Source organism: Pholis gunnellus (assembly GCF_910591455.1).
Source record: "Pholis gunnellus genome assembly, chromosome: 2".
Classification (NCBI taxonomy): Eukaryota; Metazoa; Chordata; class Actinopteri; order Perciformes; family Pholidae; genus Pholis; species Pholis gunnellus.
The window spans coordinates 10,432,844-10,456,078 of NC_136536.1; the positions used below are offsets into that span (position 1 = coordinate 10,432,844).

The 23,235-nt window shown below is 41.7% G+C and overlaps 1 protein-coding gene across 2 annotated transcripts; it reads right to left on the reverse strand.

Annotated features, from left to right (window-relative positions):
* Positions 1-627: 627 nt before the first annotated feature.
* On the reverse strand, positions 628-19,438 carry lima1a (LIM domain and actin binding 1a). Of its 2 annotated transcripts, none has more exons than XM_079168891.1 (11): positions 19,356-19,438; positions 17,449-17,636; positions 16,440-16,485; positions 12,233-12,694; positions 5,634-5,700; positions 4,095-4,189; positions 3,570-3,635; positions 3,352-3,403; positions 2,899-2,963; positions 2,674-2,807; positions 628-1,935 (listed from the first exon to the last, which is right to left on the reverse strand). In XM_079168891.1, the coding sequence occupies exons 2-11, from the start codon at positions 17,571-17,573 to the stop codon at positions 864-866; spliced, it is 2,184 nt and encodes a 727-aa protein (XP_079025017.1). In that variant the 5' UTR covers positions 17,574-17,636; positions 19,356-19,438; the 3' UTR covers positions 628-863. The 2 variants fall into 2 exon arrangements, with proteins under 2 accessions (XP_079025017.1, XP_079025016.1); XM_079168890.1 differs by having other exon boundaries at positions 12,233-12,697.
* Positions 19,439-23,235: the final 3,797 nt, after the last annotated feature.

Sequence of the window (23,235 nt, forward strand, 5' to 3'; positions counted from 1 at the left end):
CGGGACCAGAGGTTAGCATGCTAAGTTAGCTCAAAGCTCAAATAAAGCCAACTTGGCACTTTATAATAAGGAACCAAATACTGGAGTCTCACTTGATTCAACACAGGATTCGCTACTCAGACTGGTTTTGGTTTTTTTAAACAATTTATTCAAACAGTAGTAATCTAGGATATTTGGTCCCCTGGTTTAAAAAACAAAACAAACAGTACAACATTCATCAGATCCAGTTATAACTTGACATCGGAAAACAAAAAAGGAACACAGGTTTGTTTTTTAAATTTAACATGTACATACAGAATGGCAGCTGAAAAGCAGAGAAAGAATACAGACGTATACTCAAAAACTAACCAACCCCATTATTTTGACAAAAGGGTAACAGACCAAAGTGCTGGGCTTACTCTTCTTAAACAGAGTGGCAGGTCTGAACACGTCTTCTTTAATCTTTCCTACTAAAAGAGACTATTACGAATTTGCATTGCCTGTAATAATCCCACATCTTGGAATAATAGGATTATGTTATTGTCTCGATATAGGAGGCAGTCAATGAAAATAGAAAATTACACAAAAATAATTCTGTATCATAACATTTAGACATTTCTGTGCTAAAGATATTCATTACATGGGGTGTAATTTTAAATTTTGTACATTTAAAAACAAATCATGTCAGGGTGACAGTCTTGTAAAAACTATTTCAAAAAGTGTTCAAAAGAGGCACAAATACAGAGTTCAGTTGAGTTCACACTAGACACTGCAGCAACTCTATCAAGAAGAGAAGAAGAAAACTTTTTTAAAAAAAAGAGGAAGGAAGGAATGGCAAGAAGTCCTCCAAGTGTCCATGGTTGTCATCTTGTTGATCAATCATTCTATGCATCCTCTTCCTCCTCTTCATCCTCGTAGTATCGGTTTCGTTTGATCAAATCCTCCACTGTCACCTCCTCCTCCTCCTCCTGCTCCTGCTGCTGCTGCTGCTGCTCCTCCACTTCCTCGCTGTCCCAGAACCCCACATCCTGAGATGACCGGCTGGCCACCGCCTCACCTTCAGGAGAGGAGATGTCCGTCGGTGTCTCCTCCCGTTTCAGAGGAGGCATCTCTTCCTCCAAGACAGCTCCATCTTCCTCATCCTCCTCCATCCTCTCCTCGTTGCCGCCGTCCTCGGGTTGTTCATCCGGGGTGTCGTCTTCCTCTTTGGTGAGATGATGTTCTGGCATGTTGTCAGTGTTCATCTCTCCCTCCTGCTCCTCTCCAGAGCTGGTGTGGATGTCCACGCAGCTATCCTCAGTGGGTGTCTGGCTGTCGTGCTGCAGCTCCATGTTGGAGGGTTCAGGACTGAGCTGCCCGTTGTCCACAGGAGGCGGCGGACTCGGTTTCCTGGCCTCAGGAGAAGGAGCTTGTCCTGCCAGTGTGAAGGGCATGCTGCGCTCCTTCAAGGAGGAGGTCTGGCGCAGGCAGGGCGTCTCTCTGGACTGCTCTGGGGTTGAGGAGGGGGAGTCCTCCTCTGGGGGCCACTTGGCCCGGACGGCCTTACCGGGGGTCCCCTCCTCTACGGCTGTTGTGGCTCCACTGGGGCCGGTCGTGTCCTGCAGCTCCGTTCGTGGCGGCCAGGAGATTTTCAGCCTGCGGGTCTCACTGGGTCTGTCGGACTTCTCCGAGGATCCCTGTCCCAGAGCCTCCATAGTGGCCATCAGCACGTTGACTTTAGCCAGCGGGGAGTCCTCCACACTGGGGCTGTCCAGGTCTGAGGCCGGGCTCTGGATCTTTGGCTTCGTCTGAGCGGTGGACTGTGGGGAGGTCTCACAGCTCTCCCCTTTGCTCTCCCACAGCTCTTTGTGGGGCCGGTGGCCGAAGCCCTCGTCGTAGTTGCCTTTGGCCTTGAAGAGCTGGCAGAAGTGCGGCTTGCAGTAGACGTTGTTGTGCAGGGAGGCGTAGTTTGCCAAACTAAATAAAAAAAATGAAACCAAGCAGAAAATATAAACAAGCTAGTTAATCAGACTTCATTTCAGGCATCCAACCAAACACCCATCGACTTCGAGATGAGGGAACTGGAAGTAATCTGTACAGTGTGTGACTCATGACTTTAGGAGAATAAAGCAGCATTTCTGTAACAGACATTGTGAGGTATAACAATCCATGCAGTCAAGACAAATCATTCTTTTATCGTAATGGCATCTTGCTGGTTTATTGATGAAAGTCAAAATATAAGCTGCTTTAGAGAAAATAACTATACATATTGTAATGCAACTGGTTGTTAGTGTTGCGTTAATGGTTGGAGTCACAACATGTTCTTGTTGCATTAATTCATTTTAACACCGCCGTCCCTTTACCATGTGAATTATGTCTCCAAACGCTCTCGTATGGTTTCTTCTTTTAGTTTTAACTACCTCTCATTATCTCTTTTACTTTCTTTATTGCTCTGTACCCATTGATCAGACAGAGTGCTTTTTAGTAGCGACTTATGGTAATTGTATTCAATTAGAGAGAAGCGTTTCACTTCTACTTTGGATTAACTGTTGTGCTCGGCTTCATGTCGGTAAAGAGAACTGCGTACAATAAACTTGGTATAGAGAAAATTATGTATCCAAAGTGCCTAAAATTGTCTGCAAACAGTAAATGCCCTCCGAAGTCTACTCTCTCCGTCTCTTTCAGAAACTATCGTTACGTCGGTGTCGTCCTCACCTCAGTTTGGTGTTGCAGTGAGAGCAGCGGAAGCAGGAGCTGTGGTAAACGTGCTGATTGGCCACCAGCCTTTCCAGAGGATAGACGGTCTTCAGACACGCCACACAGGTCTCCCTCACAGGCAGACAGAAGCTCTACGCACACAAAGAACATTCATTAATTCACAGCAACAAAACACTAATGTGCGTCTTTCTGTGTCTTAGGTCGTTTCCTGCGAGGACTCACTTTGGGAGTCTTGGGCTGGGAGGAGTCTCTCTGATTGGAGGATACAGGAGTACCAGTAGCCGAGCCTGTTGGGATCACAACATGACCAGAATGAGGACAGAAAAAAAAAAAGGTAGGGACGAGTTCTGAACACTAGATGGAGCCGTTTAATACAAGCAGAGTTCTTTACTTTTACACAGACTGATATGTTAGATGCTGAGGAATCCCAACTAAAGCATTGAATATAGTACTTTAGTACTCAAAATGGTATGTAGTGGATACAGTTAATAAAGCTAAATCATTCATCTCTGAATAATTCATTGGAACAATTTACTTTAAGCGCTTAAAATGTTGTCTATCCTTGGTCTACACCCAAACATGCCCTCTAATGATGGGCCGATTGCCAAGTTGTAATTAGGGGAGAGAATTCCTATCACCTGGAGTCATGATATGAAGACATGGAAAGTAAATTACCGTTGCTCTCTGAGGTAAAACCTTTCCTGCTGCTTGGTTCAAACTCTGGACTCTGGGAAAAGAAAAGAAATGATGTGAAGAGAGCAAACAAACTGTCACATGTTTCAAATTGGAACGCTTAACAGATGAACAAAAAACGTCAAAAACATCCACCCCGTCTGAAATATGAAGTCATTTATATTCATTTGAAATCACAAAAATAAGTGCAGACTCCTCACCAGGTCCAGAGTGCACGGAGGAACGTTTTCCTTCTGCTTCCCACAGAAACTGTCCAGCTGATCATTCTGACAGAAACAAGAGGGGAAGTTCAGTAAGAAAATATACAACATTAAACCCACAGTGCTCCTTTATACAAGACAAACGCTCATCCTCGAATCCAGTCCAGAGTTTGGGTGATTGAAATTTGACAACAGATCAAAACAGTCACCTTGAATATGTATTCTAGAAGGCAGCACTTTCAAGATTCAGTGTTGCACTTTCCAGACACAAGTTAATGCTGATAATGCCATCCCGACTACTGGTGGTGCCCACCCTCCGGTCACCCCCGTTTGCACTGTTGCAATTGTTCTCACACCGTTAGCGCTCCTAGCACCGTTAGCTGCGAGCCGCTGGCTCAGCCGTTGCCATGTTGAGAGCAGTGTGGAGGCACCAGATATGCTATGAGCCCGTTTTTGAATGCAGGACTTTTACAACTACAGGAATGAAATGCATCGTTTTGGAGGATGATTGACACGAGTACTCACAGTTACTGAGGTGGGAGGGACTTCCTGTTTGGAGATGGCAGCTTGGTAGAGGGCCATCCTGTCCCGGAGAGGAGTCGATTCTGCGAGACTTCCATCTGGTACAACAACAACACACAATCCTGAGAATGTAAAACTGATGCAAAAGACTGATGGTAAACTTTAAACACAGATCATTACACAGAGCAGCTTGTACTCGTTTAGAAAACAAATCAGGTTTTAGAGCAAACTAGAAATACTTTGTGCTGCAAAAAATAAGTTTGACGGCATTTTAATTGTTGGAAATATTCTGCATCACGAGACAAATTATTTTCCTATTCAGATATTTTTTCCCACCAATCCCAGTTCAGACTGCTGGTTAGTCATGCAGGCTGTGGACGGGAACATGAGGTCAGGAGTCGTGTGTGGGGGGAAACGGGGGGTTCAGTCTGACTTCCTGCGCTCTCTGACGCAGTCTGCTGATCACAGTTGTTCTACAGCGGTCACTTCTGGGAAGGATGTAATCCATCCAGAAGCCGGCAGGACAACACGTAGCGTTTTGTAGAGAACATTGTTTTTGTGACCGACAAGTCAAACAATGCTGGATGTGCAGATGGAGGCTTTACGAATGTGAGAACTTTAGGGCAGTGGAGGTTTTTGCTTTTAAAAGAAAATGCATAACTATTTGTGTTAACATTTGTTTTTCAAGCAACTATTATCAATATTTCTATGTGATCAGTGGACTCAGCTTCTTTCTGCTCATTGTTTTTGATTTTCCGGCCGCTAACTTTACTGTTAAGTATTTATCTTGTTTACATGCAGCTGCTTCCAGTAAAAAAGCCTAAAGAACTGTGCAGTTAGACTATTTAATTTGCTTGTTATGACATAAATACTCGAAGTTACGCGTGTATGTAGGTTCTGGGGAAATATTTCTATTTCAGATAAAACTATCAAAACGCCGTTGTACTCCAAGTATTTTGAACTATGCTCATAAAAATGAGAATATCTCAAAATGTACAGTGTTAAGAAATATTTGGTTCACGTTTCTAATGCCATTAGCAACTAGCAGTGTAAGCATACATGGTAGTACGGTTTATAAACAAGAGCCATTTCTGAGTGTTTTCCACAATTTAGTTTGAAATGATTTAGTTAAAATGATCCAATTTAAAATGTACAGAACGGGCCAATGATTTAATAAGATAAGACCCAATTGAGCCCCAGAGGGGAAATTCGGTTGTAATTGCAGCATAAGGACAGAAATAAGTACAATTAAATTAGAAAAATTGTAAAAATAGCAGATTTATGGCAGCAGATATGCATGTTGTAACAGCGTACACCAGAATAATATCATTAAGTAAAGATGCTATTTACAAGTATTGTGTATTAATATAGAAATACAAATAGTATAATAAATAAGGAAAGTATTTACTTGTATTGGACATTGATTCATGCACCTCGTTCGAGTACAGGCAGAGACATTTGTTCCCAAGCTCTCTCTCGCCAATTAATTTATCACAAATAAAATCCCCAAAATTACAAAACAAAAAGAAAAAAAAAGTGTACCTCCTAGTAACTGGTCCATGTTGGTAGTATTACCACCGTCTCTTCTGCTAGTTTGCTCTTTCGGCACCTGCAAAAAAACCAAAAACTCATATAGTCAGACACACGGCAGTAAAAAAACAACTTCAGAGCGTCCTGCATGACCTCTGCAAACACACAGCCTGCTGATGCTCACATGTTCCAGCCAGCAGAACAAACGGGCTGGAAGCAACAGTGTCCATCAGGAAGATCAAAGTGTAGAAAGAAACACAAGGACAGGAGAGGTAACGTGCGTGTGTGTGTGCGTGTGTGTGTGTTTGTTCAGTCCAAACCACTTTAATCCCCTTATGAGCTCAAAGAGACGGAGCCTCAGACAGTCTGTCAACAACCGCCGGCCAGAAAACAAATTAAACTGATCATTTGTCAGTCGTGGTTTTACAATAATTTTTTTTGCCATTAATAAACCTGAAAATAAAAAGATAAGAATTTAACCAGGATCTTCTTCTTAAATTTGATTTGGCTCATGGGAGTGTGTCTGGTCAGTCTCTAAAGAAACAGATAATTCAATTAAAGAGTACATGCCTTAAATATGTTGCAGTCACCCCCCCCCCCCCTCCAAAAATAAATAAAAAAGGAGCTTTGATCTGCTGAAGTCACACTCAAGTCTCAGTCAAACCACTCCCACCAACAGTCATGCCAACATGAGGACACAACAGGTCAGATTGGGCTTCTACACGTTTAGGCTTCAGTGTGTGAGAAACATCGAAGGTCCAGAAACCTGTTCTACAGATTCACCACTAAGATGTAGTTTTCCCTTCTGCGTTTACTGCAGATTCCGTGCCAGAGGTGGTAGTAGCTTTTACTCAAGTAAAAACACCAATTATGAAGAGTATGTAGTCTTACTCTGCACCATGTTTGTACATTGATTCTTGTAGATTTTACCTCGTCGTCATGAAATTAGCTCTTGCATCTTAAGCCACCTCTCTGCAGCAACGTTTGTCCGCTTCTTTTTATAATAGCCCAGTGATTATGTCCAATAGTGATGTGGATTATCAAGCCCAATCTGTTAATGAGCACCGTTTCTCAGTCCTGGATAAAGTTGCTCTTATTAAGACCAGATCGACTCATCTGAAATACATGAAGTAAATTTCCACCACTGATCACTGCCAGGTTGTTTTCTGGCCTCAAACACCTGATGAACACTGAGTCCTGACAGGCTCAGAGCGTCTGCAGGCTGCAGCAAGTAAACGTTGGGACAAGAATAAACAAAGCAGAGGTTGAGGTGAACAAGTATGTGTCAGACAAGTCGATGCTCATCAGTTCTCACTGACGATATCTGAATCACTGTTGCTCAAAGTTTTAAACTACACCCCAAATAAAATGAACTAATAGGAATGGGGAGGTTTCTTTTTTGGTTTGCGTCATTTCATTGGATTTGTCGACAATATGAAACATGAATAGCCTTATCCTTTTACAACATCTGCACAATGTTATGTGTATGTATGTATAAACAGTGAAGTTGTGACAAAAAATGCTAAAACAATTGAAAAACACTTCAAAAGGAACTGCTGAGTCATATGCTCTGTGGATTAGTCTATGGCACAAACATATAGTCATTTGATTCATGGTTACATAAATCCATTTTTCTTTTTTTAAATAGCATCTTTAAGCTTTACGATATTTTAATCTTAAGAGCCCGGCACAGGTGAGTAGTATGAGCATGAGGCCATCACAGACGAGGTCATCTGAGAGTCTTTGCCAAATCTGAGCGTCTGAGTCAGGAGTGAGTTAAACATACAAGCACGCAGTCCTAAATAATTCATATATATGGTAACACACGCTGACTAGGAGCATTCAATTATGATTCCGAGTGTGTCTGGCCCTGTAGAACAGAGTGAGATCACAACAAAAGAAACAGCCGTCATCATAATAATGGATCTATCCCAGAGGGTGGATTATCTTCCAGAAACTGGAGGTGAAGCTTTGTAGGACAGGGGGTGTCTGACTGGTTTGCGTGTGTGTGTGTTGGGGGGGGATGTAAACAAGCAGCCGGGCCATGCGAGACCAGGCTGTGTCTCAGGAGGCTGATCAGTGGGCTAGACAAAGAACCTGCCGCTAATCCTGATACCATTAAAGCTCTCTTACAGACTGACTTGCTGTAATAACCCCACCTTGTCCCTGAAACCCACCTCACACACACACACACACACACACACACAAACACACAGTTCACCTAAAACAATGAGATGTTCTTACATTATGCAAAACAAAGACAGAAGAGGAAGGGAACCACGTCATGACTTAATATCTTTTAAACCCAAGCCACAAAATATTCAAAGTGAACCGACACCGTTCAAAGGAGCCACTGATAAAGTTAGCCCACTAAGAGGCCTTTGAGAGGCTGTTTTCATTACAAGCACTTCTGCAGCCGTGTCGACTGAAGGGCCTCATTCAGCTGCAGAGAAAACATCCTAATCTAACAGAGAAGTCAACAAAAACAGGCAGAAAAAGTAAAAGTAGACGGCGTGTCTCAGGGTAATGAAGCCGGGTGCCTGTTCAGAGGCCAAACAAAGAAAGCAAGAAACCCCATATTTAACGATTTGAATGGAAACACCATAGCTACCTCTCGTGAAGGCAACCGGGGGAAGAAAAAAATAAAATAAAGGACCAGAAGGGATAAACGTCAGCAGAGAGCCGGGAGGTGAAGCCAGTTCGGAGGGATAGTACGACTGAATCCAGCAGACTTTTACACCGGCAGTGAGGAGGCACAGACTGAGCAGAGCAGCACCGATCTGGCTTATGACAGGGGAGACGGAGATGGGGAGGAGGGAACATCGACTGGGTGGGAATAGGAAAGGCGACAGGGAGCAGGTGCTACAAGAGGGGGCTGCTGAAAAGAGGGGTGTGGCCGGATGAAGGTGGGGATGATGACGGGGGGGGGGGGGGGGGGGGGAGGCAAAGTGTGCCATGGTGTTACAGATGGAGGGTGTGTGCAGTTTTTGTTTTTACTGTGTCCCGGTCCCCCAGCCTCAGAATAAAGCGGCTGGCGTTTGGGGTGGAGTCCTTTGGGACAAGGAGGTGGGGAAGCAGCTGGTGCAGGGGGGGGGTCGACAGAGGGAGTAAAGGAGGAAGGGGGAGGATAGGTGGCTGAGCCGTGTGTGGGAGGGAGGGGCTGGATCGCTAGGCAAGCAGGGTGGGGGTCAATTAATTTCAGAGCGCCTCATGACTGCATGCTTCCCCGGCCTGAAGAGGGGAGGGGAGGGTTTGGGAGATACGGGCTGGGTGGGGGGAGTCAAATATCTCTACAGCAACGCAGCTCATCAACATGATAGCATTCTCACAATGCTGACATGCTAATATTTCTATGTGTAGCATGTTAGCCATTTTAGTCAAGCATGTTAGCATGCTAACATTTGCTAATTAGCACTACGCTCAAATTAAAGCCGAGGCTGAAGGGAATGTTATCAGCTCTGCAGGCATTTGATCATTAAAACAAATAAAAAGGCGCAAAATGAGAAGTTAACTCATCCTGACGGGAACATGAATCAATGTTTCAAATCAATTCTTGGTAATCCATCAAATAGGTGTTGAGGAACGAGGGAAACTTAGAGTTATCCAGTCATTAGGATACATTTTTTGAGGAATATGAATGTCTTTGGAAAATGTTGTGCATTACATCCAGTAGATGTTAAGATACTTCACAGGATAAATTTACCCTGCTGGTGGCGCTAAAAGAAAAGTCAGGATCACCAAATTCAGTAGGATTTATCCTCTGGGGAATATGAATCTGTGGAAAATTTCATGTCAATGAATCCACCAAATAGTTGATCGGTAATTTTCGACTGGACCAAAGTTGTGGACCGACCAACATTGCTACCCCTACAGCCATGTTGTCTAAAAAGGAAGATAATGGAGGTCGAGGTCGAGGGAGAAAATATGGAGGAGATGGACAGAGGGCTGAGGAGCAGAGAAGTGGACAACAAGGATGATTGATGAGGTGGGGAGGGGAAGAGGAGAGCTTTGATGACCGTAGGGGGAAGACCGTCTGAAGAGGCTCAGAGTGCAGATCAGCTGTCTGCAGTCATGAGCCTGCCAGCCGGCACCATTACATCATCTGCCCTGAGAAGAGGAGCTCAACAAAGAGAAGCCGAAGGCCCGGCCTCAGCTATACAGTGGACGCTATTGTAAGAACTAGAACTTGTATTACTGCTTTATGATCTCCCTAAACAATCCCCCTTTTGGTAAGACAACTGTGCAACATGCAGTAAAAAGACTCTCCAAAGTGCTCCTCAATCTCACTTTTTTAAAAGCCCACATGTAGGTGGTCAGTCTTGCGATGAAAGCACATTTTTTATGTTTTCTGATGACATATTTTTGGCAAGAACCACTTCTTTGTTAGTCACGGATCCCACGAAACCTCAACAAACCATCTTAGGTTTAAAGTCTGGTGATATTCTGTAATTTTCTTCTTCTCAATTCCACACCGTCCTGTTGCTACAAGTCCTCACTGGAGCGCTTAATGTGGATTAATCCGCAGCTGAAAGCAGTCCCTAACAAATGCACTATTTACTCCAGATTGAGGAAGTGTCTTAGAGGAATAATTTTGACAGTTTTGGAAATACACTTAGAATAGATGAGAAGGTGGATATCTCTCAAAGCTGTACAGTAATATGATGCAAGCAGCTAGTTAGCTTAGCATAAAGACCGGAAATAGCTAGCCTGGCTGACCGGTACATAACTCCCAGTAAAACATGTCATTTTTACACTTTGGTTTTAGTGAGAATCAAACAAAACTAGATACAATTTGTTTATTAGAGCGCTTTAGGTGGTTTGCGTTAGCTTTCGACAGAACCAGGCTAGCCTGTTTCCAGTCTTTGTGCTAAGATAAGTTAACTAGCCGTAGCTTCATACTACTGTACAGCTGTGAGAGTAGATTGATTTTTCTCATTCAAGTCTTGGCAAGAAAGTGAATGAAAGCAAACATTGTTGATTTAGGAAATTGTCGAGCTTTTGTAAAAAAGAAATGCATTTATATAGATTTTTAAGTTTATAAAGATTTACTTCTTCAGTGGGATCCAAAAATGTTTAGGCTCAGAGCCACAGAGTGTGAGCACAAACACCCGCTAGCTCAATGAATCAAACTTGCATGCTAAGATAATAATGCGATAAGCATTGCGAAACCATGACTTCTTAGACCACAGTCCACTGCCGTTTCATCAAATATTACACCTCGTAATGCATCGGGTTTGGGAGGCTCATTCCTAACCGGGTGACCGCAGCAGACACATTGATTTCAGCAGCATTTAAAAGACGATTTGTTCTTATACTATCTGACAAAGTTTAACCATTAAGATTAAATTATGCTCAAGTTTAAAAGTAAGAAAACAGTCAAAATTGTCAGCCAGTCCATGTCAGGGAAATTAGTCCTTAGGAACATCCTTAGGACAAATATTGTTGGTTTTAGGCTTTTTGTGGAATTTGTTAACAGTAACACCGTCCCTATCCTTTAAACAAACAAAAAAAGATCCACATACGAGTGGTGATGGGTAGTGTAGAGCCATTTTGTAGGGCAGACTTATTTGGAAAAAAACTAACTCAAACGTGTGAGCAGGAACATGTTTGTAGGGCAGACTTATCTGGTAAAAAAATGTTTACAGGAATGGACGAGCAGAAATTCTTTAGAGGAGTGGCTGTTTGCCTGAGGGAGTTGGCTCTGAGTTACAGGAGGTGCCGTCGCCTCACTCAACTTCTCTGATGAAGCTGCTCACATCTCACAGCATCCAGTCAGGATGCATAAAGTGCAAAGTTTTTCGCTGAAAACACTATAAGAGCAGCGAAAGTGAGCCAAAGCAATAAGCTAATAGACACAAAACGCTTTGTGGAGCTGAAGGGAACTGCGTATTGGAGTGATTTTGTCACTACAAGTGATCAAGTCATGCGATCCATTATTGATATCAGAATCTTGACCATAGCACCTTAACTTACTGTGGTGCCATATTTTCTAATCAATCACATACAGTATAGAGCAGAGGACAAAACACAAAGGAAGTGGTTTATTTTAAAAACTCAGTGAATACAGAAACCAGTCTGCTTCTTAACGCCTCATAATGTTCTCTTCCTGTTGTAAATGGGCGCTCTGTGTTGAGGAAACACAGCATGGTCGTTGTTAACATGTCACACCTCGAGTATGAGCACTTTACATTTTACACGCCTCAAGTGAATGCATGACTGGATGTTAGAAGATTTTTATGCTCCACAAACAACAATTAGCTGCCCCGGGGTGCATGAAGCACCGGTCACCGATGCTTGCCGACAGGATGTGCAAGTCAGCTGAGTGAGTGTGTGTTTTGAGATAAGGGTTGGTGAAGTGAAGCTGCACCATGTGACTAGCAGCATGAAAATACTGGAGGGATCTGACCTCTTTGAGAACAAGCATTGTTTTACTTAAACTGAAACCAATCACGATGAGATGAAACTAAAGAAAACGATTTACGAGAAAAGATGAACTCACACCTCCCTAGGCGAACAGAAGTCAAACACATGAAATGGAGAAACCAAACGCAATGTTTACATGACGGTAAAAAGGACAATCTGCTGGTCATGAGTGAAAATAGAAGACTCACTTTGTCGGCCAGGTTCTCTCCCTTCTCAAACATGAGCTTGAGGCTGTTGAGGGGGACACTGGGCTTCTCAGAGTCGGATACTTCAGCTGCTGTTGCTCCCTCCTGCCCCTCTGAATCTCTGCTGGGCTTCTCCATGTTGGTCAGATCCTCGTGTTGAGCAGAACGCAGCTGGCTGGTGCTCATCTCACTGGTCTCAGAGTGAAGCAGCGTCTTCGGCTCAGTATCCTGGGCTTGCGACAGTGTGATGGTTTTAGAGGCGTCTGGCTGGTTCTCAATCTGTGATGCGGGTGTAGGTTTGGGGCCTGTTGGTTGGCTGATGTGGCTCCGAGGGTCAGCTGGGATGCAGGCTTGAGGTTGGGGTCTGTGGCTGGATGGCTGCTGCTGCTGCTGCTGCTGCTCCCAGCGTTTCTTTAAAACACTCAGATTCCCACTGCGCAGTGTGGAGGGAAGAGGTTCTGCAACCTGCTGAGAAAAATGAAAAATAAAAAAAAATGCACTTCACACTTAGTGATCAACACCAAGATACTTTGACATCCCCAGTCTGTGGCTATCAGCTCCAAACACATTGGTTCCTACTGCAGACCTAAATGTCTCAAATAATGTTATACTTTCATTTTTCAAAACAGTTGGTCACTGCAATGTTAAGCAAACAGAAGAAAATATTGGGTTTGTTGAGGACTATTTTAAGCAGGAGCGAGTATGTCAGGCAGCAGGGCGGTGAATGTACGACTGGAATTAACTATTATTTTCATTATCAAGTAATCTGTTCAGGGTTCGTCATTGAAATGTCAGAAAAACATCGGCCACAATATTCTGGAAACGCAAGTAATCAGTCCAAAGATATTTAGTTACAATTTCGAAGATCTCGTTTGTCTTTGAAGGCACCTATGGGGATAAGCGCTAATTGCAGTTTTGTTTGTTTTTTTAATCTCATTTCCCTAACTGTACGCCGCTTGCGTTTTTCCACCAGAAATGTCCCCACAGACACCTAGTTCGCAATAATGAAAATGCAAGTGCTTTCATCAGTGGGCCATAGCCTCAATCACCATTGTGTAACCTTATTCGGTGATGCATACCGACTTAACAGACTTTTCCTTAAATGAACATCTTTGAGCTTACTTACAAACCATCACACATAAGCAAAAGGAAAAACATAAAACTTTTACATTTGAGAAGCTGGAGCCATGTCAAAGTTAATCAACTAATAATTTCAGCTCCAATGCAACAGGTTGTAGATCTAAAGGAGGCCTTTAAGTTATGTTGTGTTGGTGACAATATATTCAGATTAATTTAAGCATAAAAGTTAATCGTCTAATGTATCCGAAAAGGGAAAAATGTCCACTTACAATATCCCAAAAACTCAGGTGAGGTCTTCAAACAGTCAAAAACCCAAGATAGATTCCGTTAACTTTCACATTTAGTAAAAGAGTTTGCTTAATCGATTAGTCTGATGTCCTCTCGTGCAGAATAGGAGCATTTAACAAAGAATTTGGATGCATGAGCATTTAAACAGAGTAGTGGGAAGGCAGAAGATAAACTGCCAGCAACACAAACGGCGCACACACACACACACCAACTCTTTCAACAGGATGACTCACTATTTCTATTAAAGCTTTGGCAGAGAACACAAACACTTTTAGTTTGTTCAATGAATTCCATCAATGTTGGAGTGACACCACCTGGTCCTCAAGACTGCTGAATGAAGCTAAAAACACCAACTATAACACTGTTACACACACACACACGTTAAACTAAATGTTAGCATTCATGCAAGCAAACACTTTCAGCTGTGAAAGACAGAAGGAAGGAGAGACAAAGAGCTGCTCAGCATGCAAGTCTCTAAACCTGAAACTGCAGGACACAGAACAAAAAGCTGGAAAAACCCACCAAAGTAAAGTATAGCGAGTTAAAAACCTGAGAGAGACGCTGAAGACCCGGCTGTCCAGTTGGAGTTGTGCGTTTGAAATGTGTGTGTGTGTTGAGTGTGTCTGCTGGCCGGCTACAAGCTGTCCCAGATGTGAACGCCTTGAGAAGTGATCAGAGCAGCATGAAGTAACTAGCCCACCCCCCTCCTACAGAGGGAAGGAAGGAGGGAAGGAAACAGAGAGGGAGTGGACCGAGTCAGGGAGTTAGGGGCGGGGAGGGAGAGAAAATCAGAAACAGAGACACTCAGTGAGGGAAAATAAGTCCAGGAAATGAGAAGGTAAAAGGAGAGCATGCTCGAAAAAAAAAATTAAATCTTCCACAAAGAACTGCAGAGAGAAGAAACGTGGATAAATAACAGCGTTCTGATAAGCCTTCTTTGCGTCTCTATCCGAGGTTTATTTTAGGGATTGGAGTCGACAGTAACACCTTTGACTACCTTTCCCATTTCTACTCCCTTTACTTTTTCTATGTTGAGGAATGTGGCAAAAACGCTACAGAACACTTATTTCAGGAACCCAGTTCAAAAATAAACATGACAAAATTGACCTGATTGCACCAGAGCAAAAGTAATGGGATCAAAAGAAATCCTTAGAATTCATCTTGAGGGGACCATGAATGTCGGAACCAAATTTCAGGACAATAAATTCATTAGTTGTTGAGAGATTTGACTCAAAACCACCAATGTGAACCTCATGGTGGCACTGAAGGAAACCGCAGAGGATCAGTGGCGTTTTAAATGTCCTTTAACAGAAATAAGGCAATAAAAATAAAAAAGCAAAGAGCTGCAACAACCGATGTTTGAGAGGAAAAATCTAAACGCATAGCTGAGCTTGTAGAGAAGCACTCTGACCCTGCACACCCTTCCCTGCTGTGCTCCATACCCACAGTGACGGCATCCAACAAGCCTTCCCACACAGATCAGGTGGGACGAAGGCGTCTTGTGACCACCGCTGCATGACAGCAGATGTTAACATGGCTCACCTACTTTTGCCGCTGGTGTCTGTGGAGATGCTGAACGAGATGACTCAGTTTAAGATTAATGTCTCAAAATAAAAGTTTTCTAGCCTTAAATTGCAGAGAGGGAGCAGGGTTGGAAAGTAACAAAGTAGATTTACTCAAGTCTTGTACTTTGAGTACTTCCATTTACAGCTACTGTATACAGTTCAGGACACATACTGTACTTTTTATTCCACTACAACCATCTGAAAGCTATAGTTACCAGCTACTTTGATTTTACATACAAAACTCCTGCTCAATCTATAAAATATGATGCATTATTATTATTAAATTACAGGCTATGCATGCCCACACAAGTGTGTTATGGCTTGTTAGATGTTCTAAGGTTGGACAGCGATTACAAATCTCCATGCACTAATAAAAAGGATTAAGTTGCAGCTTGTCTTGAAAAACACTAACAGGAGAGTGAGAATGTTAAATCAAGCCCTGTCTGTGCATGCCCACTGAGAAGGAAAAAAATGAAAAACAATGGTGCAGGTGCATGGACCCATAGGTGTGCAAGGTCTTTGAACTAATGGCTCAAATTAAGTCCAGCATGGGAATCGCTGTTAGTCTGATTTACCTTTTAAAGAGACTACGGTTTTCTTTGTGCAGTTTTGTAATCTGTGTTTTTATGCAGATGCTTGTATGAACATTTTGCGCTACCTTTTGTGTAAATGAGACTTAAAAAGCTCAATTTGATTATCCTGGCTAAATAAAACAAATTGCCCACTCACTGTTAGAGGCCATATCCACATCTAAAGGGCCTGTTCTATTTTTTGCCAGTGTACAGAGATGGCACTATTCATTTTGGCTTCCTGACATTACTTCTTGAAAAGCCTGAATTCAAGAGAACAAACTCCTTCACATTAGTTTACAATGACATCATTTTCCTCTCGTGCCCTCTTGGTAAAAAAAAGCCTAATTTCCCCCAAAACCTGCATGGACTCCGGATGTAGGGCTTTAACAAGCTACATCAAAAGAATCAATAACAAAAATAAACAATGCTAGAAAGTCTGTAGTCGTACCCACAACAGTTAACATTAATTCCCTCTCTGATATTTGTATTGCTATGAAAACATCTCCTTCAACTACCTTCATTTGCCAAAAACTAAATTTGAACACAACATTATAATTTACCTTCACCCAGTACTCAATTTAACTGAATAAAAGATTGAACATATAATGAAACTCAATGCAACTTATACTTTTAGTATCTGAACACGTCCTCCACTACCGTGAAGGAGTGAATCCTGACATATTCCATGTTGAATAAGTGACCTACCGCTTTCTTCTTCTCTGCATTTCCCTCCTCTGCTGCAATCTGGTACCTGAGGAGGAGGAAGTTGGGAGTGAATGGGAGAACATTTATGGAGAGCCCATCATCACAAACTGCCGGTCCAAACACCCAGGAAACCAATATGAAATATCTCTGCTCCTCTCAAAAAAACATTAGATTATTTCATGCATGGAAAATATTCGGCCCACCTCACAGGAAGTCACTTGTCACTTCCTGTGAGGTGGCAGAGGAAGTTAGAAGTAGATTTCATGTTTTGTTTCGCCTCTGCTTCTGATGTAAAGACAGATAATCTAGACGGTCGTCTTAAACAGTCTTGTCAAATTGTTTAGTCAAGAGACCTGAAGAGGGGAAGAGCAAAGTATTTCACAAGACAGGAGCAAAGTTTGTTTGTTTTTTTCTTCATTGTGGGACTCCACAAAACATGTTAAATATAAGAGTATTTTAAGACTATGTCAGTATGTTGAAGGTTTACCTATTCTTAAAATGTGGATTAGTGACAAAAAATAAAACTAAAGTGGACCATGTCTTACAGTTGATGGAACCAAAAAATATTGTAAACTGTTAATTTGTTGCCCTCAAATAGAGCAGTACTACCCCCTAGTGGTCAGACGGAGTAGGTGCAGTGAGGAAACATCCTACCATGCAACCACCTTCTCAATCCACAAATGAGGAACTTGATATGTGCAACAGTTAAAGAGGAGAGCCCTGAATGTTGGTGCACTTATAGTAATCTAAAAGTCTGTGGTACCCACAAATGACACAACTGGAGTAACTGGTTAAAGCCGATGGCGTGATTCATTGACAGAAAAGAGGAAACTGAAAACAGCTGAGTGGCGAGAAAGTGTTGTGAGGAAGATCCTTGACCTCATTTCTGAAGTGAGAGATAAAGAAAAAAAAAAAAAAAAAGTCTTATCTGCTGAGTGGCTGCTGGTGAATTATTTATTATATCCGCGGTCGAAGCCAGAGGGGAAGAGTGAGTGAAGGTTAGACTTACTTAGAGAAGCGTTCTGCAATGGCGTTGTTTTTCCCCCGGGCAGAGACGATGGACATCTCCTTGGCGGTGACCCTCACAGACTGGGACGCCCACTGTCTGCGGCTGAATGGAGCGGCGGAGGCCATCTTTGCTAAACGTCTGAGCAATCAATTTGTCTTGTCAGCTTTCCAGGAACACGCGTCGTAACTCTGAGAGGACACACAAAAAGAAGGAACTTACTGAGCCGGATGACAACAAGGCAAATGATCACATTATTCAGTACTGCTGTTAAACTCTTGATCGTAGTTCCTTCTCTGCAGTTTTGCAGCTCTAAAACTGGAGAGTTAAAGTTGAAAGGAACACCCTTCCTGTTTATTCAATTTTAATGACACTTCCCTTCTCATGCTGCTAGATAAATGTCATACATACATGGCTTTTACATCATTACAAAACCTCACCAAGAGATCAATATCATGTTGCCAGACTTCACATTTGACTGTTTGTCACAGTCACTGCAGCATGGACCGGCCCCAGTGTTTGAGTCAGAAAGTCAATAGAGCGCGTCACACAGCCATCGACCATCTGTTCCCTGTGTGACTGTGCTTTAACTGAGCCTTGAGGGCGACAACCAGCAGACAAGACAACTGATACGCCTGCATCACACAAACACCCTCTTGTATACACACTTTACCGGCACGCCTCTACGTGCTTCTGCAACTTCACGGCCTCAAGGCTGAGGGCAAGCAGACACACGCAGCAGCACCGTCAGCTTACAATAAATAACTGTCATCCGTGAGTTATACACGCGCCAGATGAATTAAACAATGAGGTCAATGAGAGGGTTGGCGATGGCAGAGCCTCCAGGGTCTCTATACGTCACCCAGCAGGTGGACTATTGTGGGATGTTGTGGCTCGTTAAGTCCTAGAACAATGTCTGCTTTATGTTAAATATTCCACCGCCATCAGAGCTCCTCAGTAAGGGTTGCTTGTCATTTTGAGAAATTGGCAACATCAAAAGTGCATGCCAGTGATGGCAGGATGTACGAAAATAGGGACAGCAAACACGCACCCCAAAACAGACATTTTATTATTTAGTTGCATTAGTGAGATTACAATATTGCTTTCAAAGTCAGAACTGGAACCAGACAACTCTGCAAATTAAGTTGTTCAAGAACATTTTTAATAACCCGTCAAAATCATAAACAAATGTGAAATTATTTTTAACTGACAAAAGAAGCAGATGAACCTTTGACCCTAAAATGTTTGGGTCAAAAGTAAAAAAAATTCTAGCTTTAAAAATGGCTTCAATAATTAATCAAATATCACACACACACACACACTGGGATGTCGCCCAATTAGGCCTTGTTGCTCATTTACGCCAATTAAGTCTTTTATCTGATGAAACAGCGATTGTTCATTGAGCTTCATAAATGACTTAAAACAAATCGATTCCCAGCTGCTTCTATCTGACTGTTGACCAACTCATTTATTATATAACTGATCGTTTCAGCTCTAGCAAACTTTCCATGTACCAGAGTCCTCTCAAACTCACATCATCGACACGCCCAGGATGACAAACAACCTGCTACCAGATCAAATACAAACTGAACGAGGACAGCGACTCTGTCCAGACAAGAGTCTCCTCTGTCACAAGGTTTAGATTACAAACAAAGCAGCATGTAAAACAGACGTGTGCAAACTTTTAAAGTCATGTGTCAAAGGCAACAAAAAGGACCACAGTATCAGCAACTATTAACCCCATTTAACCCCCAGCCTCATTTTAATATTAATGAAAGTGAAAATAATTCATGGATGTTTGATTTCAAGCATCAGAGAAACACACAGTTAAATAAAAAAAATAGCTAAACTTCACTGGTTTCCTCTTCATCGAGTCAAAAAGAAGAAGGCAACATTTTAAAAGCACCTACCTGTGTGACTCTCACAGCTGTTTTACTCCCTGACGTGGGTTTCAGATGTCAGCTACTTGTCTCTCTCTCTCCTTCTCTTTTTTACTCCTCAGCTGCTGCCACCAGTGCTTTTGATTAGACAGGGAAGAAGGAGGCGTTCCCAACACTCCCATTTAACTCCCACCAGCCTATTCAATAATGAAGCAGCACTGCACTAACCTCCACCTGGCAGGTACGAGCGCTCTCCCTCCTCGTCCAATCAGCAGCGTTCAGTGTGAGCAGCCTGGAGGTATGTGAGACGAGCAGCCAACATGGCAGACAAGCAGCAGGGACGGGGGGGGGGGGAGGACTGAGAGGGGGAGGGAGGGGGGATCCCATACTGGATTCCGGGAAGTTGAGTGGATTACAGAGACTGACTGCCTACTTTCTCACAAGGTCAAGACTTCAGAGGATGTGACTCATTCACAATACTGCATGACTACTCTCAAAAAAGGGGGAGTGGGGATTTAAAAGCAACGGGTTGTTTTTTTGTATGTTGTCTTTTCAAGGCTTTAACTAAACGTTAGCTTTTAACTTCTGGCAATCGCGTTTATGCTCCATAAATCATAAAAGTGGTGATCATTTGTGAAGATTATCTTACTGAACAAAACGTGAATTATTGCAACAACAAAAAAAGCAACCTCTGTGGTAAATACATTTCCAGTTTTGATTTGAGACTTGGACTGGTCCACTCTGCCTCCCATATCCTTCTAAATCTTTTATAACATTTTCTTCAAACAAATATTTTCACATATTTGATTGATTCATTTTAAAGATGTTTTTTTTAATCAATGACTGATGGTATTAGTCACAGGTGTCTGAGTTGTGCCTCCCCTTTTCATGGGTTGTTGCTGCCTGTGACTTTAAAGATGCTGTTGTTTCATATTGTGAATGATACCGAAAAGTCAGCGATCAAATGAACTCAGTGCTGAAAGTATTCAGGAATTAATTTCTAATTCCCTCATAAAGCCACCATGCTTTTGCCTGATTCATTTTAATAATTAAACACCGTTTCCTTTGTGTTAAGTAAATGACGCATTAAGAAACAACCGGTGAACTGACTGTAATCTTAGATTTGACATGAAATAACTGCCAACTTTACACATTGTTTTCATTATTGATTAATCTGTTGATTATTCTCTTGATTCATTTATTTTATAAATTTATTTTGGTCTGTAAATCATTAGAAAACATTGAAAACTACCCGTTCACACCTTCCTAGAGTCCAAAATGACGTCTTCATACGTCCTATTCTGTTTGACCAACAGTCCAAGACCTCAAAATATTCAATTTTCTGAGTTAACGGTCAGTCAGTCTAATCCCAAACACGTGATGGCTGCAGAGAGGGGCCGGCCTCGTCTCACTTTAGAAAATCACATCAATTGTAACTTTTAAAAAGCGAGAGTTTGTTTTATTGTCAGTACAGTATTTATGGCTGGGAGGTGCAGATGAGTGAAGCAGTGAGGAGTCTTGACTCGTTCTTCTCAAACATCAGCACATAATACAAGAGATAATAATACAGTTTAGACAACTGTTTAAGAACTGCAACAATAATAATAAATTAATCGTTTGAGAACTTTTTAAAGCAAAAACTCCATTCAGTCTCTGATTCCATCTTATTTTGACATGATGATTTGATGCTTTTCTTTCTCATAAAAGTTAGTAAACTGGATATCCTTGAATTTTGGACTGTTTGTAAACCAAAAGAAGGTATTTGAATGCCTCATCTTGGGCTTTGGGAAACTGTGGCGGACATTTTTTAATATCTTCATACATAAAATAATTTGCAGACTAATGGGGAAAGGTATTTTAGAAATGTAAGCTGACAATGTGGGCTCTGTGCAAATCATTTATAAAAGTAATATTTTACAATTAATGAATACTTTGAATCAAAACATGCCATAAGACCTAGTATTGCTTTTTGTGTGTGTATTTTCACCCCCAAAAATTGACTGTTAAAAGTCACGATATTGAATATTGAACAGTATTTTATATTGAAATTGTGAAAAGAAAAAAAATCCCTAAAACCACTGACTACAGATTTAGATTTTTTGTCCCAGAAGGATATTTGTTTTCACAGCCAGACCAGGTTTAATGTCGACTACACAATGAGCTCAACAGATGAACACACAAAGCCACAGTGCATGCAGGGACTCGCTCATCAGATATGAAAACATCTGCAGATCATCGTCTGTGTCGTGACTCACAGTGTCATACGGAAAGAGAAAGGATGAGTCCTCTCTTACTGTCCATCCAGTCATCTGTTTAATCACAGAAACCAGTTTCAGTGGCCAATGTTTCATAACTTGCTGACAGGTGTAGTAATGCGTTAAAAGATACAGACTACTGACATCTTCCCACACAAATGTAAATATTTTGACACATTTTTATTAACAATCTCAATTTGCAAAGTGACTGATATGATCAAATAAATTAGGTTAAAAGTACAATAGTAGTAGTAGTAATACTAGAAATATAACGTAGTACCTAAAATTGTACTTGTACTTAAGAACAATAAACATCAGACAGGTCGTCCTGTCCTGAGACAGTAGCTCTAGGTGAACACTGACTCACCATTTTGTCTCAACACGACAGCTCTGAACTATGGTAAGTCTTGTTAACGCATGTTTTGTCCTCTTCACAATTACTTCATTTCTGCCCAAGTTGTATTTCATCATGGCTCATACCCACCTGAGCTGTGTCACGTAGTTTGTTAGAGACTTTCATACTTCAGACAGGAGAGGCTGCGATACAGCAGTTAACACAAAATGATCCACTTGTGTACTGGATTAATACCTGAAATGAACTGTGGGTATTTATTGGCTGGATTTTACAGCTGTTACAAGTAAAAGTCCTGCTTTCAAAATACTTCATAACGAAACGTGCTGAAGTATTATCAAGCAAAGTGAACTAACGCATCAAAAGTAGCCTCCTTGTTTCTGCAGAAAACTGCCCCCTGTGAGTGTTATCATTAGGTATTAATACCGATTCATCAATACGCAGCATTTTACTATTAAAGTTAATCGAAGAAGAGCTATTTTAACTATTGTACATATTTAAAATTAATATATTCTATCAAAAAAATGTAATCTTTGCAGATAATGTCAGCTCTTTGCCTATTATTCAAATGAATGAAGTACTAAGTTTGCTTAAATACCCATTTCACAACAATGCATTAAAGTGTTCTGCTATGTAATCGTAACTAAAGCTGTAAATACATTTAATGGAAGTATTTACCTCTGAAATGTAGTGGAGTAGAACAATGAAGTAAAATAAAAACCACTTAAATAAAGTACCTCCAAATTATACTTTTACTGTACTTGGATTAAATGTACTTGGTCACTGCTAATATTCTAGTTTGTGTAGTACTCTAACAAAATAAGAGTCTCTACCTCATCAACTTGGGATCTTACAGAAATGTATATTGGCCTGTTCATACTTTAGTACTACAACATCTCATATTACTCCCTTTATATATTCAGTTTTCAGTTGACAGTAATTCTTTGGACAGTCATGGTTTGTTCAAAATTATACTTTAGTCCAGCAGGTGGAGTTGTAGAAATACAACTAAAGTTGATATGCAGGTAATTATGTAATGTTCCTGTTAAGCCACTAGAAGGCAGGCAAGAACAACTGTTTGTCAGACAACTGTGATGCAGTCTGTCTATCTGTCTGTCTGTCTGTCTGTCTGTCTGTCTGTCTGTCTGTCTGTCTGTCTGTCTGTCTGTCTGTTCAGACAATGAATGACTTGTACTCTGTCCAATTGGAAACGTACATACTTACATAAGTATGGGTCCTGCAGCTCCACTCTTCCCAAGTCGCCCATATTTGGTCTGTTTGGTCTTTTGGGTATTGTAGATAT

Coding starts and splice junctions, on each gene's coding strand:
- lima1a (XM_079168890.1), bottom strand. CDS start 17,573: ATGGCCTCCGCCGCTCCATTCAGCCGCAGACAGTGGGCGTCCCAGTCT. Junction 5,701..12,232: donor GAGAGAACCTGGCCGACAAA/GTGAGTCTTCTA, acceptor GTTTTTTTGCAG/GTGCCGAAAGAGCAAACTAG. Junction 3,636..4,094: donor TCCCTCCCACCTCAGTAACT/GTGAGTACTCGT, acceptor TGTTTCTGTCAG/AATGATCAGCTGGACAGTTT.